This window comes from Passer montanus, unplaced genomic scaffold, assembly GCF_014805655.1.
Source record: "Passer montanus isolate IOZ18808 unplaced genomic scaffold, ASM1480565v1 scaffold118, whole genome shotgun sequence".
Classification (NCBI taxonomy): Eukaryota; Metazoa; Chordata; class Aves; order Passeriformes; family Passeridae; genus Passer; species Passer montanus.
In genome coordinates, this window is record NW_024358500.1 from 1,372,643 (window position 1) to 1,391,375 (window position 18,733).

The window sequence follows — 18,733 nt, forward strand, 5'->3', positions numbered from 1 at the left end:
TTTCGACTTGACGAGCTTTTTAAAGCCTCGTTAAGGCTCCCGGCCGCCTGCCAGACCTCTCGTAAAACCGGCTAAATTTAGGTCTTGCGCCGGAGACGGTGGAAATTTTTCCCCTCTCCGTTCCCCCCCAGCTCAACGCCGCGGAATGCGATGCCTATTATTAAAGAATAATCATGATAATTAATTAAAATACTCATTAAATGCTCCCCGCCGCGGGATGTACGTTGGGACTGGGAGCTGGAGGGTGGCGGCGGGGGGGGAAACCCGGCTCGCTCCGGTCCGAGCGGGTCCGTCGGATTCGTCAAGGTCGTTTTTAATGAGCTCGTTTGCAAACTCAGTCGGGCAGCGGAGGCCGAGGCGGGAGGACGGGTCAGGGGTGCTACACAAAAGGGGTGCGGTCCCCTGAAACGTCCCCGGGATGGAGCGCCCTGTCCCCGGGGGGCTGCGGGGGGAGAAGGAAGAGGAGAAGGAGGAGGAGAGGGTGCTGGTGTCAGAGCACAGCTGGAGACCCTGCCCCACCGCCCGGAGGAGGGTCCGAGGTGAGACCCCCACCCAGAAGAGGGGATTCTGGGGGCGGGGGTTTTTGGGGGGTCAGCACCCTGTGTCCCCCCTGGCAGGGTGCTTGGAGTGGGTGAGGCGGCAGCTGTTCCGCGTCGGGGAGGATTGGTACTTCCTCTTCATCCTGGGGGTGCTCATGGCCACCATCAGCTTCACCATGGACATCGTCATCACCAGGGTCCACGCAGGTAAACGGGGGGCGCCCCGGGGGCTCCACCGCCGTTTGGGGGTTCACCGAGTATACGGGGGGGTCTTTCGGGGGGTGCATTCCCCTCCCGACACCTCTCCTCCAGCCCACACGTGGCTGTACCGAGAGATCGGGGACGTCGGGGTGCTCAAGTTCCTCTCGTGGACGCTGTTCCCCACGGCACTGGCCGCCTTCTCCACCGGCTTCTCCCAGAGCATCACCCCGCACTCCGGAGGTGAGCCGGCTGCACCCCGACCTCCCTGGCTCCCTAAAATGCCCCCTTGGTAATGGGGAACCCCTAAAATTTGGATCCTGCCCCCCCCGCCCCCAGGCTCCGGCATCCCGGAGCTGAAGACCATCCTGATGGGCGTGGTGCTGGAGGATTACCTGGCCATCCAGAACTTCGGAGCCAAGGTGGTGGGGCTGACCTGCACCCTGACGTGCGGCAGCACCGTTTTCCTTGGCAAAGTGGTGAGGGATCCCCTCCTGAACCCCGAAATCCCCGGCGGTTTCAGCTGGTGCCGGGAGGGGGGGCCGCTCAGCACTGTGTCCCCCCAGGGTCCCTATGTCCACCTCTCTGCCATGGCCGCAGCCTACCTGGGGAAGATGAGGACCACGGTCACCAGGGAATATGAGGTGAGGGTGTCACTGCCCAAAAAATGAATGGAGGGATTTGATTTTACCCCCAAAAGTTGGGGTTGTGCCTAACCCCCCCCCAACTTACAGAACAAGTTCAAGCAGCACGAGATGCTGGTGGCAGCTCAAGCCGTTGGGGTGGCCACAGTCTTCGGGGCGCCCATCAGCGGTGAGGACCCCCCTAATCCCACCCTGAGCACCCCTAAACCTCGCCCTGATCCCTTTCCCCGTTTTCCCAGGGGTGCTTTTCAGCATCGAGGTGATGTCCCCCCACTTTGCCGTGCGGGATTACTGGCGCGGCTTCTTCGCCGCCACCTGCGGCGCCTTCATGTTTCGGCTCCTGGCCGTGTTCAACAGCGAGCAAGGCAAGGCAGGACGGGCAGGATGTGCCCCCTCTTCCCCTTTACCCTCCCCCGGGACATTGCTGGGGTGCTCACCTCCAAACCCACCTCTCATTCCTGTCCCCCATCCCAGAAACCATCGCCGCTGTTTTTAAGAGTGACCTCAAGCTTGATTTTCCCTTTGACCTCCTGGAGACCTTCTTTTTTCTGATTTTGGGGTACGGAGGGTCCGGTTTTGGGGTGCTGTGTGTGCCCTGCCCATGCCCTGGCTGTGCCCCACCTTCCCTCTCCTCACAGGACAATCTGTGGGGTCGTGGCCTGTGCTTATCTCTTCTGCCAGCGCTGGATGATGGTGGCTGTCAAGAGGAACCGGCTGACGGCCAAGCTCTTGGCCACCGAGTCTGTACTGGGCGTCCGTCCATCTGTCTGTCTGCACCCTGCACCCGCTGTGTCTGTGTGTCCGTGCCGTACAGGCTCTGTGTGTCCCTGTGTCCTTCCCATACACCCTGGGTGTCTGCATGCCTCCCATGAAGCATCCTGGGTGTCCCTGTGTCCCCCCTGTCCACCCTGGCTGTCCCCCTGTGTCCCCCCCCATTCACCCTGGCTGTCCTTGTGTCCCCTCCCCTTCACCCTGGGTGTCCCTGTGTGCCCCCCCTGCACCCTGTCCACCCACTCTGAGTGTCCGTATGTCCATCCTGTGCACCCTGGCCATCCATGCATCCACTCCATACACCCTCCACATGCACCCTGAGTGTCCCTGTGTCCCCTCCCTGCATCCCAAGTGTCCCTATATGGCCCCCACCCACCCTGGGTGCCCCGATGTCCCCCATGCACCCTGCCCACTAACCCCATCCACCCTGGGTGTCCCTGTGTCCCCCTGTCTGTCCGTCCCCACGTGCCCAGCCCCTGTGTCCCCCTGCAGCAAACCCGTGTACACGGTGCTGGTGGTGCTGCTCCTCGCCTCCATCACCTTCCCGCCTGGCCTGGGCCAGTTCATGGCCTCCAGGGTGAGTGGGGGCAGGTGGGTCTCCCTGGGGACCCCAGAACCTCCCAGCAGGGGCTCAGGGTGTCCATTTGTCCATCTGTCCATCCGTCCAGCTCACCATGAAGGAATATCTCATCTCCCTCTTTGACAACCGCACGTGGGGCGTGCTGGCCGCCAACGCCTCGGGGGTGGCCAGCCCTGGGGGGCTCTGGCAGGAGTGGGACCACCCCTCTGCCACCATCTACAGCACCCTGACCTTCTTCCTGCTCATGAAGGTAACCATGGCTCCCCAGTCTCCGGGTGTGCCTCCCAACACAGTGTCCCCATGGGGTGACCCCTGCCGTGTCCCCCCAGTTCTGGATGCTGATCCTGGCCACCACCCTGCCCCTGCCAGCCGGGTACTTCATGCCCATCTTCATCTATGGTGAGTCGGGGGCTGGGGGGACATGGGGGGGAACAGCCAGGCTGAGAGGGGACATGGGAGGGATAGACAGGCCATGGGGGGACATGGAAGGGACAGCCAGCCCAGGGAAGGGGTGCAGGGGGTTCATTCAGCCCTTGGAGTGGAATACTGGGGGGGTACCCAGCCCTGGAGGGGGGTACATCCAGTCTGGGGGGTACAGAGGAGGCATCCAGCTCCAGGACAGCTGCAGGACGGTGGTCACCTCTACCTCCACCACTTTGGGGGGGCCTTCTGAGGTCTCCTCCCCCAATTTTAGGAGCAGCCATCGGGCGCCTGGTGGGGGAGGTGGTGGCCCTGCTCTTCCCACGGGGGCTCCATTCAGAAGGACCCCCACGGCCCATTATTCCTGCTGGCTACGCCCTGGCTGGTGAGTCTGGGGGTGGACGACCCCCCCACGGGCAGGGGACACCCCCCCGGGCAGGGGACACCCCCCCCATGCCCTGACCCCCTCCCCGCCAGGCGCAGCCGCGTTCGCGGGCTCGGTGACCCACGCGGTGTCCACGGCCCTGCTGGTGTGCGAGGCCACCGGCTACCTGGGCCACCTCCTGCCCACCGTGCTGGCCGTGCTGGTGGCCAACGCCATCAGCCAGAAGAACCAACCCTCCTTCTACGACGCCGGCATCATCGTCAAGAAGCTGCCCTACCTGCCCCCCATCCGCAGCCGGCACATCGCGTAAGGCCCCGCCCCAAACCCCACCTTTTGGGGGCATTCTCCTGGAAACGATGGAAATTTGGGGGTTTTGTGTTCTCCAGCTCCTACCGAGTGGTGGTGGAGGAGTTCATGGAGCGGCAGGTGGTGGCCTTGGCCAAGGGGGACGGTTTCCAGGAGGGGCTGATGGCCTTGGACGCCACTGCCGATGCTGAGTACCCTGTGGTGGAGAGCACAGGTGGGATGTGGGACCTGGGGGGTCACTGTCACCATGGTGGATGGCCAGCGAGTCCCTGGCCCTGTGGTGACCCTTCTGTGTCTCCTTATGCTGTCCCCATGGTGTCCCCCCGGTGCCCACTTGATATTCCCACGCCATCCCCATGCCTTGCCCGTGCTCTGCACTGTGTCTATGCTGTCCCCATCCCCTTCGGTGTCCCGATGCTGTTCCCTCAATATTCCCGTTCTGTCTCCATGGTGTCCCTGTGGGGTGTCCCCTTGATATTCCCATACTGTCCCCATACTGTCCTCATACGGTCACCCTGCTGTCCCCAGAGGATGTCCCCTTGGTGTCCCCAGTACCTCCCGCTGTTGTTCCCATACTGTTCCCTTGGTGTCCCCCTGGTGCTCCCACACTGTCCCCACACTGTCCCCTCTCTCCAGGGTCCCCCACTCTGGTGGGCACCATCAGCAGGTCCCAGCTGGTCACCTTCCTCCAGAGCCACAAGCACCCTCAGGCCCCCCAAGGGGAGAAGGTAAATGGGGTGGAGGCACCCTACCACACCCAAAAAGCTGCTTTTCCACCCCAAAATTAACATGTCACCTTCCTCAAGCTGGCCACCGTGGGGACACTCGGGGACGACTGTGCCATCGAGCCCATCATGCTCCAGTTCTCCCCGTGGACCTCCCTGCACCAGGTCTGGGGGTGTGAAACGTGTCCTGTGAGCCCCCACGGGTCTGTGTCACACTGAGGGGACACGGCGAGGGTGGCTTTGTCCCCACATGTCCCTGTTGTCCCTTTCCCAGGCCTATCACCTCTTCCAGCTGCTGAAGCTGCAGCGAGTCTTTGTCACCCGCTCTGGGGAGCTGGTGGGAGCCGTGAGCAGGGCAGAGGTGAGAAAAAAGGGGGAAAAAAAGGGGGGGGGAAGGGGAGGGGAAAAGGGGAGGTGAAAGGGAAGAGAAAATTGAGGCAATGAGGGGAGAATGGGGGAAAAGGAGAAGGGAAAGTGGGGGAGAGCCTCTGCCCCACCCCCTCTGTCCCCTTCCAGCTGCGGAGAGCAATCGAGGACCTCGCCAACCCCAAGTGACGTTTTGGGACCACAGGGGACCCCTCCCCATGAAAAGAAGGGGAGTCCTGACCCCCCCGGTGGTGTGGGGGTCGGGGCTGGGGGCGTCGGTTGTGCATTAAACCATCGACCCATCAGTGCTTCCTCCTCCTCCTCTTTCTCCAGCCCTGCCGGTTTCTTTTGGGGGGTCACCCCCTCCCAAACCCAACAACAACCGCTTAAACCGCCCAAATCACCCCAAAACTGCCCACTGAAGTGCCCCAGTCTCTGCGACACCCCCTGTGCCCCGCTTCCAAAATTATCAGCACATAATTATCCTCATTTTAATTACTGCAGTTATTCAGGGGTGGGTGTTCAGTGACCCCGAAATCCGGTGGGAGTGGGGGCCGAGTCCCCCCAGCTCTTCGGTGCCCCCGGACTGGGGCGCTGCGGGTTTGGGCGGCGCATCGGGCGCTAACGAAGCCGTAATTAAGCCTGGGGGGTTAATTAGGCGCGGCGGGGCAGGTTGGGCAGGGCGGGCATGCCCGGGCCCGGCGCAGGCCGGGTGAAGCGGGGTCAGCGCCAGGGAGACACCCCAGAAGTGGGGCAGGAGCTGGGCTGGGCTCCGGGCTGGGCGCTGGGAGCGGGGCTGGGCTGCGGCACCCACGGCCGGAGCGAGGGGGGCAGGGGAGGAGTCCGCAGCCCCCCGATCGCCCGGGGGGGTGGTCAACGAGCGGCACCCCCAGCCCTGCCCGTCACCCCACAAGCCCCGCTGTCGCCGTGCCTCAGTTTCCCCGTGGCTTCCCCAGCCCGTGGGCTCCTTGCCCGGCCCGCCCTGGCACACAGGGGAGCGGGGGCTGCCAGGGCCCAGCCCGGGGTGTCCCCCCCGATCCTTCCCAGCCCGGGGTGTCCCCCCCGATCCTTCCCAGCCCGGGGTGTCCCCCCCGATCCTGCCCAGCCCGGGGTGTCCCCCCGGGTCCTGCCCAGCCCGCGGTGTCCCCCCGATCCTTCCCAGCCCGGGGTGTCCCCCCGGTCCTGCCCTTCCCGGGGTGTCCCCCCCAGATCCTGCCCCTCCCGGGGTGTCCCCCCCGATCCTGCCCTTCCCAGGGTGTCCCCCCGATCCTGCCCAGCCCGGGGTGTGCCCCCCGATCCTGCCCTTCCCGGGGTGTGCCCCCGGTCCTGCCCAGCCCGGGAGCCGCCGGACTTTGAGCCGCGATCGGAGCCGGCGCCGGGGCTGAGCCCGACGGACTCGTGACAGCCACCGGCCAAAATGCCCCAAAACAGGGTGAAAATCCCCCAAACCTGCGGCTTTCGCAGCACGCTGTCGGTCTGCCCTCACCTCCCACCCGTCCCTTATTATGGTTTGGGGCAGAAAAAGAATGTGCAACCCCTTTTTCCGGCGTTTTCCTACCCAGTCATTTGCAGGCTCCGGGCAGCCGGCGCGGCCGGGCTTTGGCTTCGGGGGAGCGGCGGGGGATGGAAAGGCCAAATTCCTCCTGGGTTTGGCTGGGGAAAGGGGCCCCGGATGGGAAACGCTCCCGGAGCCGTGTGAAACCCCGTAAAATCCCTGATAACCCCCTAAAAATTGTAAACCCCTTAAAAAAACCTCTTTAACTCATTTAAACCCCCTTAAAAGTCCTCTTTAAGCCATTTAAATCCCCATTAAAACCCCTAAACCCTCTCACTTTTAAAACCCCCTTAACCCCCCAAAAATCCCTAAATAAACCCTTTAAAAACATTAAGCCTCCCAAAAAAATAACTTAAAACCCTTTTAAAGCTCCTAACCCCCCTTACAAACCCTGATAACTCCTTAAAAAAATCTTAAAATGCCTAAAAACCCCCAAAATTTTAAACCTCCTTAACTCCCCCTTAATACCCCCCAAAACCTTTAAAAATCCTTAAAACGCCTAAAAAACCCTTTAAAACTCTCTTACAATCCTTTAAATGCCCTTAAAACCCCTAAAATCCCTAAAAACCCTAGGGGAAACCCCCTCTCTTTGCCCCCCAAACACCTTCAATCTCTGTGAACCAGTGGGAAAAGACAATATTCTAGAAAACCAAAAAGCACATATTTTTATTCAAAACCCCACACAAATCCCCATAAACCCATGAAAAAAAGGGGGAAAAAAAAAGCATCTGAGCTGGGTTTTTTTATTTCCCCCTTTTTTTCTCTCCCAAACCTGACATGACCTTTAATCTCTCGCAATAAATATACAAAAATAGAATAAATTAGGTTAAAAAATACAAGGCAACACTGGAAGATCAGCATTAAAGGGCAAAAAAACCACCCAAAAACCCGGTGGGAGAGGAATAAATAGGGAGAAAAAAAAGCAAAAATAAATCAGTTTTGGGACTGAGCCCTTTTTTCCTTGAAATGTAGGGGAAAAATAAGAAGAAAAATCCCTCCCCCAGTTCCAAACAAGCTTGAAATTCCATTTCTTTAGGGGGGAGGGAAGGCGCAGCACCTGTTTCATCCCCAGGCGTGGGGACAACATCAACAACACTATAAAAAAACCCTTAATAATTACAGAAATAATAAATAAACCCCTCGGGGAGGAGGGGGGGGTGACGTGGAGGTGTGGGGGTTTGGGGTCAGCCCGGGGCCCCCCCAGCCCCCGCCTGCTCCTGCAGCCCCAGCAGGCTGTAGGCGATGCGCTTCTGGTGGCCCGGCAGCCGCACCCCGATCCGCTTGATGTCCCTGGGGAAGGGGAACGGGAACACGGGGTCAGGAGAGGGAATGGGGCTGGAGCCAGCCACGGCCACAGCCCGGGCGTGGGGGGACCCAGGAGCAGCGTGCTCGGGGTGGGGATGGATGGGGGGTGGAGACAGCTCATCCCCAGGGATGGAGGGATGGACATGGCTCATCCCGAGGGAGGGATGGATGGATGGATGGATGGATGGATGGATGGATGGACATGGCTCATCCTGAGGGAGGGATGGATGGATGGACATGCCTCATCCTGAGGGATGGAAGGATGAACATGGTTCATGCCAAGGGATGGATGGATGGACATAGCTAACCCCCAGGGATGGATGGACGGACGTAGCTAACCCCCAGGGATGGATGGACATGGCTCATCCTGAGGGATGGATGGATGGACGAACGGATGGATGGACATAGCTAACGCTAAGGGATGGATGGACATGGCTCATCCCGAGGGATGGACAGACTGACATGGCTCATCCCAAGGGACAGATGGATGGATACAGCTCATCCCGGCCTCTCCGGCCAAGGAACATCTATTTTTATCCTATCCCTCGGGCCACCAAGGCCACAGAAGTGGTTTCCGTTCCCAGCACATCCCTGTCCCTCGGGAGTCGGAGGGGAGGGAATGGGGACAGTGTGGGGACGCATCCTGGGGACAGCAGGGGCGTGGTGTGGGGACAGTTCGGGAGTGTCAGGGGACAGGGACTCACTCGCTGGTCATCTGCAGGACCTTCTCGATGGTGCTGTAGCCCGAGGCCATGAAGGTCTCGGTGTACTGGGGCATGCGGATGGACTCCAGCCACTCCGGGACCGAGCGGAACGGGACGCCCTCGGAGCCGCTGGTGCTGGGCAGCCGGATGGACACCCTGCCAAAAACCAGGAGAAATGGGAAAATGCAAAAGAAGTGGTGCAGAAATGCAAGGCTGGAAAAGCGATTTGAAAACAGAAGGGCGTGAAATGGTGGAGAAAGGAAGCGATGCAATACATGATGCAGGAATGGAGGGGTGTAAAAAAAGAATAGAAAAATGGAAAGGTGAAAAAGCAATGTGAAAATGGGAAGGTGCAAAAAATGATGCAGAAAGGTGAGGGCACAAAAATATTGCAGAAATTAAACAATGCAAAAAATGGTGCAGGAATGGAAAGGTGCAAAAATGGGGCAGGAAGGAAAGGGTGGCAAATAGAGATGTGAAAGTGGAAGGATGGAAAAATAACACGAGTTGAAAAGATGCAAAAAATAATGTGGAAACGGAAAGATGAGAAATTCTGTGGAAATGGAAAGGGGAAAAAATAATGCAGAAAATTGGAAGGATGCAAAAATAGCACAGAAATGAAATGGTGCAAAAAATGATGTGAAAGTGGAAGGTTAAAACAATGATGCAGAAATGGAAGGATGCAAAAAATGATCTGAAAATGGAAGGATGGAAAAACAATGCAGAAATGGGAAGATGGCAAAAAATAAATGCAAAAATGAGATGATGAAATTATGATGCAGAGAATGAAATGCTGCAAAAAGTGGAAATGTGAAAATACCAAAAAATTATGCAGAAATGGAGATGCCAGAAGCAATGAGGGAGTGCAGAGATGCTAAAACCAACCCAAAACAGCACCACAAGAGTGCAAAAAATGATGCACAAAATGTGAAGATGAAAACAAAATTATGCAAAAAATGACAGAAGACACAAACATGTGCAAGAATCAAAGAATCCCAGACTGGTTTGGGTGGGAGGGACCTTAAAGCCCACCCCATTCCACCCCTGCCATGGCAGAGACACCTTCCACTCTCCCAGGAGGCTCCAAGCCCTGTCCAGCCTGGCCTTGGACCCTGCCAGGGATCCAGGGGCGGCCACAGCTGCTCTGGGCAACTGCTCCACTCCCTCTTCTTGCCCCCAACCCCATCCTGGCGCTCCCTGCACTCACCGAGGGTCGAAATCTGCCAGTGCCTTGAGGGACTCGGGGGCGCGGATGAGCTTGTCGAGGATGCTGACGATGTCGGTGAATTTGGGGCGCCGGCAGCGCTCCTGCTGCCAGCACTGCATCATCAGCTGGTAGATGGCCGAGGGACAGTCCAGCGGCGCCGGGAGGCGGAAGCCCTCGTTGATGGCCTTCATCACCTGTGAGGATGAGGAGGAGGGTCAGGGATGGTCCCCCCCAAAAAGGTGTTCATTCACAGAATCCCAGAATGGTTTGGGTTGGAAGGACTTTTAAGCTCATCTCACTGCAGCCCCTGCCCTGGCAGGGACATCTTCCACTGTCCCAGTTGATCCCAGCCTTGTCCCACAAGGCCTTGAATGTCTCCCAAAACACTGGTGGTGGTGGAGGGTGGGCACTCACGTCGTGGTTGGAGAGCTCCCAGTAGGGCCGCTCGCCGTAGGACATCACCTCCCACATGACGATGCCGTAGCTCCAGACGTCGCTGGCAGAGGTGAACTTGCGGTAGGAGATGGCTTCGGGTGCTGTCCAACGGATCGGGATCTTCCCGCCCTACAGCGACACTGGGGTCAACCCTGCGCCCCCAAAACACCACCTCACCTTGTTCAACCACCCCAACATGGCCAACCTTGATGGACAATCACCCACCCTGTTCAAACACTCCAACATGGCCACTGTGATGGACAATCACACACCTTGTTCAGCCACCCCAACACAACGCCAGCCACCCTTCCACGGCCAACCAGCCACCCCTCCCTGGCCACCGCCCCACCGCAGTGACACTCACGCTGGTGGTGTAGGTGGCTTCAGGGTCATCTTCCAGCACCCTCGAGAGCCCGAAATCGGACACTTTGCACACCAGGTTGCTGTTCACCAGGATGTTCCTGGCAGCCAGGTCCCGATGGACGTAATTCATGTTGGCCAAGTACTTCATGCCAGCGGCGATGCCCCTCAACATCCCCACCAGCTGGATGACGCCAAATTCGCCCTCTTTTTCCTGGAAAAAGGGGAGAATCCAGCCTGGAATCCACCTGTTGTCCCACCTCCTGTGGTGGGTGTTGGAGGTTCCACCACATTGCCACCACATGTCACCTACCCTCAGGAATTTATCCAGTGCTCCATTCTCCATGTACTCCGTGATGATCATGAAGGGCTTGTCTGTACAAAAGAAAGAGCCCAAAATTGGTAAAAACACCAAAATATATCCCTCCAAGCCCCCCAAAAAAGGCACCCCCCTAAAATCTCTAAACCTCCCACAAGACCTCCCAAAATCCCCCCAAATGCCCAATGTCCTTAAAAAAACCCCAACCCTCCAAAACAACCCCAACCCCTCAAAAATTACAAAAAACCTCAATCACCTCCAAAAAATCCAAACCCTACCAATTCTCCCCAAAAAAACCCATTCCCCCAACTCCCCAAAACATTCCCAAAACAACAATAAAGTTTCAACCCCCTTACAGACCCAAACAAACCCCAACAGCCAAAACCCCAAAATAACTCCCTCAACTCCTCCAAAAATCCCTTAAGCTCCCCATAAAACCTCCCAAATAAACCTGAATTCGCTCCCCAGAAAAATCCCCAACTTCATCCCAAAAAAAGACCCAAGTCTCCTGAATTCCCCTTGGTGCCGTTGCTCAAAACCCTGTTTTTATATAGCTTTTTTGGGGGTGTTTTGCTGGGAAATTGTTTTTTTGGGGGGGGACAGGACACAGAGGACACTCACACTTGGAGACGACGCCCTCAAGGCGGATGATGTTGTGGTGGCAGAACTGTCCCATGATGGTGGCCTCGCTCAGGAAGTCCACGCGCTGCTTCTCCGTGTACCCCACCTTCAACGTCTTGATGGCCACCGGCACCTCCTTCCGACCACGCTTCAGGGTGCCCTTGTACACCTCCCCAAATTCACCTGCTCCAGAAAACGTGGGCACCCTTAGCCCTCCTGTCCCACCCCCATTTCGGGGTGTCTCTGGGGGGAAAAAGCCACGCACCGGCGCCGATGACCTTCTGGCGGGTGATGAAGGATGGAGGGATCTCAGTGGTGAACTTGAGCATGGCTTGGTTGGGGTCTTCGTAAGTGTGGGGGTCAACGTAGGTCTTGAGGGGCTTCAGCTGGTCTGGGGGTGTCAAGGAGGGGGTCAGCACCCCTGTCACCCCCTGCCCATCCCCATTGTCGCCACTGTCCCATGGCTCACCTGACTTGGAGAAGTAGACATCCTCAGCGGATTGGCGTGGCCGTGACCTCCTCCTCCTGCGGAAAAGCAGCATTTTGTCCCAAAAGACCATCCCTCCCCCATATTCAGTGGTGGGACAATGATATTTTGGGGTTTTTTGGGGGTTTTGGGGGGGGTTTGTCCCCTTACCGCCGGAGGACGTAGAGGAGAATGGTCAAGAGGACGACAACGAAGACGACGCCGGCAATGCTGCCAGCGATGACAGTGGTCGATGCCATGGCCTCGGAACCTGTGGGGACCATCCAGGTGAGCCCTGCACCCCCTGGAGCAGCCACCCCCCACTCCTGACACCCCCTGGAGCCCCCACCTCCCACTCTGACCCCCCCAGCCCCTCCTCACCCTCAGGCAGGGTCTCGAACTCGTGCTGGGGGCTGAAGGCCCCGTGGCCGTCAGCAGTGAGAGCCTGGACCCGAACCACGTAGGCGGTGCCTGGGGACAGCTTGGGCAGGGTGACAGAGGTGCCCTCGCAGCGCAGCACTGAGTAGCTGTTCTCATCCACCTGGGGACACAGCAGGGTGACATTAGGGTGACACGCAGGGAGGGGTGGCACGGGTGGGGCAAAGATGAGGTGATGTGGGGGACATGACATGGATGGGGCAGAGAGGTGACGTGGATAGAGGGATGAACATGGGAGGGACACGGATGGAGGCAAGGAAGGAGGTGACATGGATGGGGCAGGGATGGAGGTGACAGGGATGGGGACAAGGATGGAAGTGGCGTGGATGGGGGGCTGATGGGGATCAGGGCAAGGATGGAGGAATGACATGGAGGAAGATTGCATCGACAGACGTGACACAGCTTGGGGCAAGGATGGAGGTGACACGGATGGAGGTGACACGGATGGAGGCATGGGTTTGGGGGTGTTAGGCTGTGTCACCTTCTTGCTGTAGGTGACCTCGTACTTCCAGACCCGACTCTGCTGCCGCAGTGGCACCGTCCAGGACAAGACCAGGCTGGTGGCCGTCCGTCCATCCAGGCTCACCGATGTCACCCGGGGGGGCTCTGCCGTGGGGTCACAAAGGGACGTCACTGAGGTGTTCCCATAGGGGACAGGGGCACCACGGACGTGTCCCCACCACGAAGGGAAGGTGTGGGAGCTGCTGGTGTCCCCTCACCCGTCTGGTTGACACTGATGGTGGCGCTGGCCACGCTGCGCTGGTGGCTGAAGGGGGACACCCCGTTGCGGGCCTCCACGGTGAAGGTGTAGTTGACATGTGGCTCCAGGTCGGTGACAGTGACCTCTGTCCCCGTGAGGCCCTGGGGGGGCTGTGAGAAGCGGACCCCCCCGTCGCAGGGCCGGCACTCGCCGCTCTCGGGCCAGCACTGCTCGCAGGTGACGCTGTAGGTGACGTCCTTGCGGTCACCGGGGTCGGCCGGGGGGGCCCAGCGCAGCTGCACCGCAGCCCCCAGCCCCAGGGCTGTGACAGCCTGGGGGGGCGAGGGGGGACCTGTGGGGGACACAGGGCAGGGTCAGGGGACAGGGCAGTGCCGTGTCAGCTCAGTGAGGTGACACTGTGGTGTCCCCCTCCGGAGGTGACTTACGGGTGCAGGGATGCTCCGGGGGGTCCTCAGGGGCCCGGAAAAATCCATCCTCGCATGGGCAGGCGGCGGCGGCCGCCGGGGCGGGCAGGGTGTGGCGGGGACAGGGCTGGCAGCTCTCTGAGGACACTGTGGCCTTGAAGGTGCCAGGGGGACAAGCTGGGGGGACACACAAAGTGACACCTATGAGATCCCAAATCCTGCTCCCCATTCACGGGATCAGCACCTGGCAAAGAGGGGGGAAGCACCCCCCAAGCACCCAGAGAGGAGTTCAGGGGACTTTGCCTCATTTTACAGCTTTTTTATTACTGGGGAGCACCCCCAAAACCACCCCCTGAAGGCTGAGCCCTGCTGCACTCACTGTGTGAGTGATGCTGCAGGGGAATGATCCAGGATGGAGAATTTTGGGATAATACTTCATTTATCCATAACAAAGCAGGGGTTTTAGGGTGTTTCACCTCATTTTGCAGCTTCTTATTACTGGGGAGCTCCCCCAAAACCACCCCCCCACCTGGCTCAGCCCATGCTGCAGGGGAATTATCCAGGATGGGGAATTTTGGGTCCAACATCTCTTTTCACCAGCTCAAAGGGGGAATGTTAGGGTATTTAATCTTATTTTGCAGCTGCTACTTTATTGTGATCCCCCAAGCCCACCCTTCACCTGTCTGAGTTCTCACTACACTGGTGATGCTGAAAGATGAGGATCCGGGGCTGTGAATTTTGGAGCCAAAACTTCATTTCTCCAACTCCAAATCAGGAACTTTCCAGGCATTTCACCTCATTTTTGCAGTCACTGCCCCACCCTTCTCCCAGCTAAGCCCTTCCACAATCCACTCGAGGCTGAGGATCCAGGACTGGGAATTTTTGGGGCCAAACCCCCACTCCTCTTCCCCCCCACCCCACCCCAGGCACGCACCAAGCTGGCCCACCCTCAGTTTAGCCCAGTCCATACCTTGGCAGGCATCCCCCAGGCTCTGGAAGCCGGCGCGGCACAGGCACTCCCCAATGGGCACGAGCCACTCGCCGTCGGCGTTGCAGTGCAGGGCGGGCGCCTGCTCGGCCACGGCCTCGGCCACGCACGAGCCCCGCACCTCAGCCAAGGTCTGCGAGTCGGCGCCGGCCACGGTCTCCGGGAAGCGCGCCATGCCCCGCACCACGGCCGGGCACCGCTTGTAGTAGACGCGCACGGAGAGCAGCGCCACGCAGGCGCCCAGGTCCTGGAAGGCCAGGTAGAAACCCTTCCTGCGGAGCGGCCCCACCGACCGCACCTCCACGTTCAGCTTCACGTTGCGGGCGGCGAAATCCTCCTGCACGGTGATCTCGTCCGGAGCGATGGTGTCGATCTTCCGGAACTGCCGCTTCTGGAAGTTGGTGCCGTAGTCCACGTCGGACTCGGCGTAGTAGAGGTTGAAGGTCTCCTTGCAGGAGCCGCCGCCGGCCGTGGGGAAGCTGTTGCAGTCGCGCACGGTGAACTTCAGCTCGATGAAGATGCGCTGGGCCACGCCGCGGTAGATCCAGTTGGTGCGGAGCCAGTTCTCCTGCTCGCCCTCCAGGACGTTGCACACGGAGTAGATGTAGATCAGGGAGTCATTGAGCACGTTCTGCAGCTGGTCCCACTGTCCCCGGAGACAGAAATGGGGCTATGGAGGGGAACTGAGGCACTGTCCCCAGGGATGGGTTTGTCCCCATCTCGTTCCCCCTGTCCCCATCCCCATGGAGGTCCCCAGACACATCCCAGAGGTCTCCAACCCCATGGGTGTCCCCATGTCCATCCTCATGGGTGTCCCTGGTCCCATGGAGGGCCCCAGCCTAATGCCAGTGGAGGTCTCCAACCCCATGGGTTTCCCTGTCCCCATGCCCATGGAGATCCTCATGACTGTGGAATGTTCCTGTGGAGGTCCCTCCCTACAGATGTTCCTGTCCCCATTCCCATGGATGCCCCCAGACCCATCCCCATGGATATCTCTATTCCCATGGAGGTCCCCATTCATCAACCCCATGGATGCCCTCATCGCCATTCCTGTGAAGGTCCCCAGAGATGTCCTTGTTCCATCCCCACGGAGCTCCCCCACGGCTGTCCCCATTCCCCATCCCAGATGCCAGATCCATGGCTGCTCACCCCTTTGCCGTAGGGATGGGTGAGCCAGCCCAGCTCCCCGTGTGCCTTGGCGAAGTCCAGCAGCACCACTGTGGGAGAGGAGAGAGGACAGGGACGTCAGCAGATGCCACCAGGACCTGCAGGTGCCACCAATACACCCCTCTGGCCCTTGGATGTCTATCCCCCAGGACACACGGATGCCCCCCAGGACCCACAGATATCCCCATGGAAGTCCCCAGGATGTGCAAACACTCCTGGGATCCACAGATGTCCCTAAAATTCATGGATGTCCTGGACACCCACAGATATCCCTGGGACCTGTGGATGCCATCAGGACCCACAGATATCCCTGGGACCTACAGGTATCCCACCAGGCTCCCTGGATGTCCTGGGCACCCACAGATATCCCTGCATCCCACAGATGCATGAGGTTCCATGGGTGTCCTCAAGACCCCTGGATACCCCCAGATCCACCCTAAGAGCCACGGATGTCCCCAGGACCTCCAAACAGTCACAGGCCACAGAGGTGTCCCCTGGACCCACGGATCCCCCGGTTCCCGGCAGATTCCGCGGGACGAAGCCCCCCGGGGCCGCCCCCAGAGGCGGGGAAGCCGCGGGGCCCGGCGGGACCTGCCCTGGCACGCCGAGGGCGGCGGCCGGATCCAGCGCCGGGAGAGGAAGAGGAGGAAGAGGAGGCCGGGGAGGGAGCGGGGCCCCCCGGTGAATCACCCCCCAGGAATGTGCCCGGACGCCCGGGCTCAGCGGCGCGATGGGTCCGGCGGGACGGGGCAATTTCGGGACGGATGTGCCCCCCAGCCCCCGGCTGAGCACGGACGGGCTCGCGGCGTGGCCCGGGAGGGCCAGGTCTGGGGGGGGACCCCAAAACCTGCCTGGGGGGACCCCAGAACCTGCCTGGGGGGACGCGGGTGGCTGCAGCGTCCCCCCCGCGCCGTGCCCGGGCTCAGGAAGGATGCCGGGGCGGATATCCCGGTTTTCCTGAGGCTGGAAATCCCCCCCGCGAGCCTCCGGAGAGCGGAAAGCTGCCGGAGCCAGAGCCGGAGCGGGCGGGGGTTCCCCGCCGGTGCCCCGGGGGTGGCTCTGGGGACAGTCCCGGGGCCGGGGCTGCTCCAGGGGCGCAGCAGCCGCGGGAGCTCCCGGGACAGCGCCGGGGCCGCAGCCCCGTCCCGGGAGTCACCTGTACCACCGCCACCATCATCATCATCAAATCCTCCATCGCCTTCGTCGCCCGGCCACGGCCGCCCCCACCTCCAGTGCCACCGTGATGTGGGCACCGAGCCTATGGCCACCCTCAGCGCCACCCCCGCGCCCCGGAGCGGCACCCCCGTCCCATTCCCTGTCCCCTGCCCTGCCCTAACCCTGTCCCGATCCCAATCTTTGTCTGAATCCGAATCCCATCCCGTTCCCAAAGTGAACCCCAACCCCATCCCTCTGCTCCCATTCCTGTCCCCATCCCAATCCCATCCCCGTCTCAACCTTAACGAGAATCCCGATCCCAAAATGAATCCCATCCCCTCCCCATCCTCATCCCAACCTTGCCTCCTCAATCTCAATCTGAACCCCAATCAAAATCACAAAATTGATCCCATCCCAGCCCCAACCCCTCCTTAACCACCTCCCCACCTCAGCTCACCCCAAATCCCAGTAGATCTCACCGAGGGGAACCAATCCCCTCGAAATCCCCAAATCCCACCACTTTCCCTTTCCCCCCACGCACTTTTAAAACCTCAAATCCCAACATTCCCTCCTGGGAAAGAGCGCTTTGGGAACACACCCCAAATCCCACAGCTGCCACAGGGTCACCCCCTCTGCTGTCCCCTCAGCACTTCCAAAAATCCTCATTTTAGGGTTTTTTACCCCATTTTTAGTTTTTCAGGGAGTATTTTCCATCCCAGCCTCTGGTTTATTTGCATTTGGGGCCGGATTCTTCCACTTTACCCTCAAAAAGTGACGGACTAAAGCCGTCAAACAGAGTTTATAGAAACTCAATCCTAAAAAAATTCCAGATATAGATAAAAAAAGTGAATTTCCCCCTTTTCTTTTGCCCAAGCCTGCCAAACTAAGCCCCAAAATCACTGGGGGAAGGGTTGTGAGGTGGAGGCCGAGACGCTGCTTGTTTTTTCCCAGCAATTTTTTGGGATTTTCCTGACATTGTTTTCCAGCTCTCCGGCCGGATCCTACCCGACCCTGCACCACCCATGGGAAACGCTCCATTTTAAGGTGATTTTCCCCTTTTTGGAGGGTTTATTTTTTAATCCCCCCCACCTTCACCCCTGTGCCAGCCTCTTTTGGGGGCTCCCAGCAGGACCTGGCCCTGGTGCGTTGGTTGGACGCTCGGCATGGGAAAAGTTGCCCCAAACTCTGGGGTTTCACCTCATTTTAGCTTTTTTTCTCCCAATTTAAATTTCTTTCTCCTCTATTCTAGTTGTCCCCTCCTTTTAGCTTTCTCCCCCCTGTATTTTTACCCCCATACACCTTTTTAATGCCCCCCCATTCCTTTAACTTTCGCCCCTTAATTTAACTTTTCCCCTTTTAATTTAAACTTCTCCGCCCTCATTTCAACTTTTCCCCTAATTTTAACCTCCCCCCCACCCCAAACGCGCTCCGACACCTGCGGATTCCGCACCGCACCCCAAACTGTGCGGGGGGGAACCGACACCACCCTTCACCCTCAGAGCGCTCCCCGACTGCTCAGCTCCCCCCAAACCACCCGAATTTACCCCAAAACCACCCCGCGCTCGGGGGAGCCCGCAATAAAGGAGTTTCGGGGTGCTCCCCCACAAAAAGAAAAAGTTGGGGACTCACCTTCCTCGGCGGCCAGGGGGCTGAGGGCGGTGAGCAGGAGGAGGGTGAGGGCGGGGGGGGTGCCCGCCATGGCCGGGGGTTTTGGGGGGTCCCGGGCGCGCCCCACGAGCGGCGGCCCCGCGGGGAGTGCGGGGGGTGTGGGGTGCGGGGCCGCGCGCCCGCTCCTGTTCATTCATGCCCCGTGACGTCACCGGCCACGCCCGCTCTTAAAGGCGCAGGAGCCGCTCCCAGTACGAACCAGTACGGCACTGGGAGGGCGCGCGCCCCAGGGTGGGACGCGGCCGGCTGGAGGGGAGGGGGCTGTGCGGGCCCCCCCAAGGTGGGG

The 18,733-nt window shown here is 59.6% G+C and overlaps 2 protein-coding genes and 1 long non-coding RNA gene across 3 annotated transcripts; 1 reads left to right on the top strand and 2 right to left on the bottom strand.

The window, feature by feature from the left end:
• Nucleotides 1–140: 140 nt before the first annotated feature.
• On the top strand, nucleotides 141–5,239 carry CLCNKA (chloride voltage-gated channel Ka). The gene is made up of 19 exons (XM_039697528.1): nucleotides 141–539; nucleotides 618–746; nucleotides 852–980; nucleotides 1,077–1,216; nucleotides 1,304–1,381; nucleotides 1,472–1,550; nucleotides 1,621–1,746; nucleotides 1,856–1,940; nucleotides 2,020–2,121; nucleotides 2,645–2,729; nucleotides 2,821–2,982; nucleotides 3,062–3,131; nucleotides 3,427–3,537; nucleotides 3,630–3,843; nucleotides 3,924–4,057; nucleotides 4,480–4,571; nucleotides 4,650–4,733; nucleotides 4,843–4,929; nucleotides 5,085–5,239. Exons 1-19 carry the CDS (start codon nucleotides 419–421, stop codon nucleotides 5,121–5,123), a joined length of 2,067 nt encoding a protein of 688 aa, XP_039553462.1. The 5' UTR covers nucleotides 141–418; the 3' UTR covers nucleotides 5,124–5,239.
• On the bottom strand, nucleotides 3,908–6,538 carry LOC120496781. The gene is made up of 3 exons (XR_005626349.1): nucleotides 6,493–6,538; nucleotides 4,640–4,735; nucleotides 3,908–4,039 (listed from the first exon to the last, which is right to left on the bottom strand). It is a non-coding gene; the product is annotated as an uncharacterized LOC120496781 (long non-coding RNA).
• An 884-nt stretch (nucleotides 6,539–7,422) lies between these two features.
• On the bottom strand, nucleotides 7,423–18,584 carry EPHA2 (EPH receptor A2). Its single transcript, XM_039697523.1, is given in 19 exon segments — nucleotides 7,423–7,779; nucleotides 8,499–8,654; nucleotides 9,706–9,899; nucleotides 10,120–10,269; nucleotides 10,505–10,714; nucleotides 10,814–10,875; nucleotides 11,441–11,623; nucleotides 11,706–11,831; nucleotides 11,910–11,965; nucleotides 12,078–12,177; nucleotides 12,288–12,447; nucleotides 12,826–12,950; nucleotides 13,064–13,396; nucleotides 13,491–13,646; nucleotides 14,440–15,103; nucleotides 15,607–15,674; nucleotides 18,409–18,496; nucleotides 18,499–18,555; nucleotides 18,558–18,584. Coding segments are annotated over 19 exon segments (3,021 nt in total). The 3' UTR covers nucleotides 7,423–7,673.
• Nucleotides 18,585–18,733: the final 149 nt, after the last annotated feature.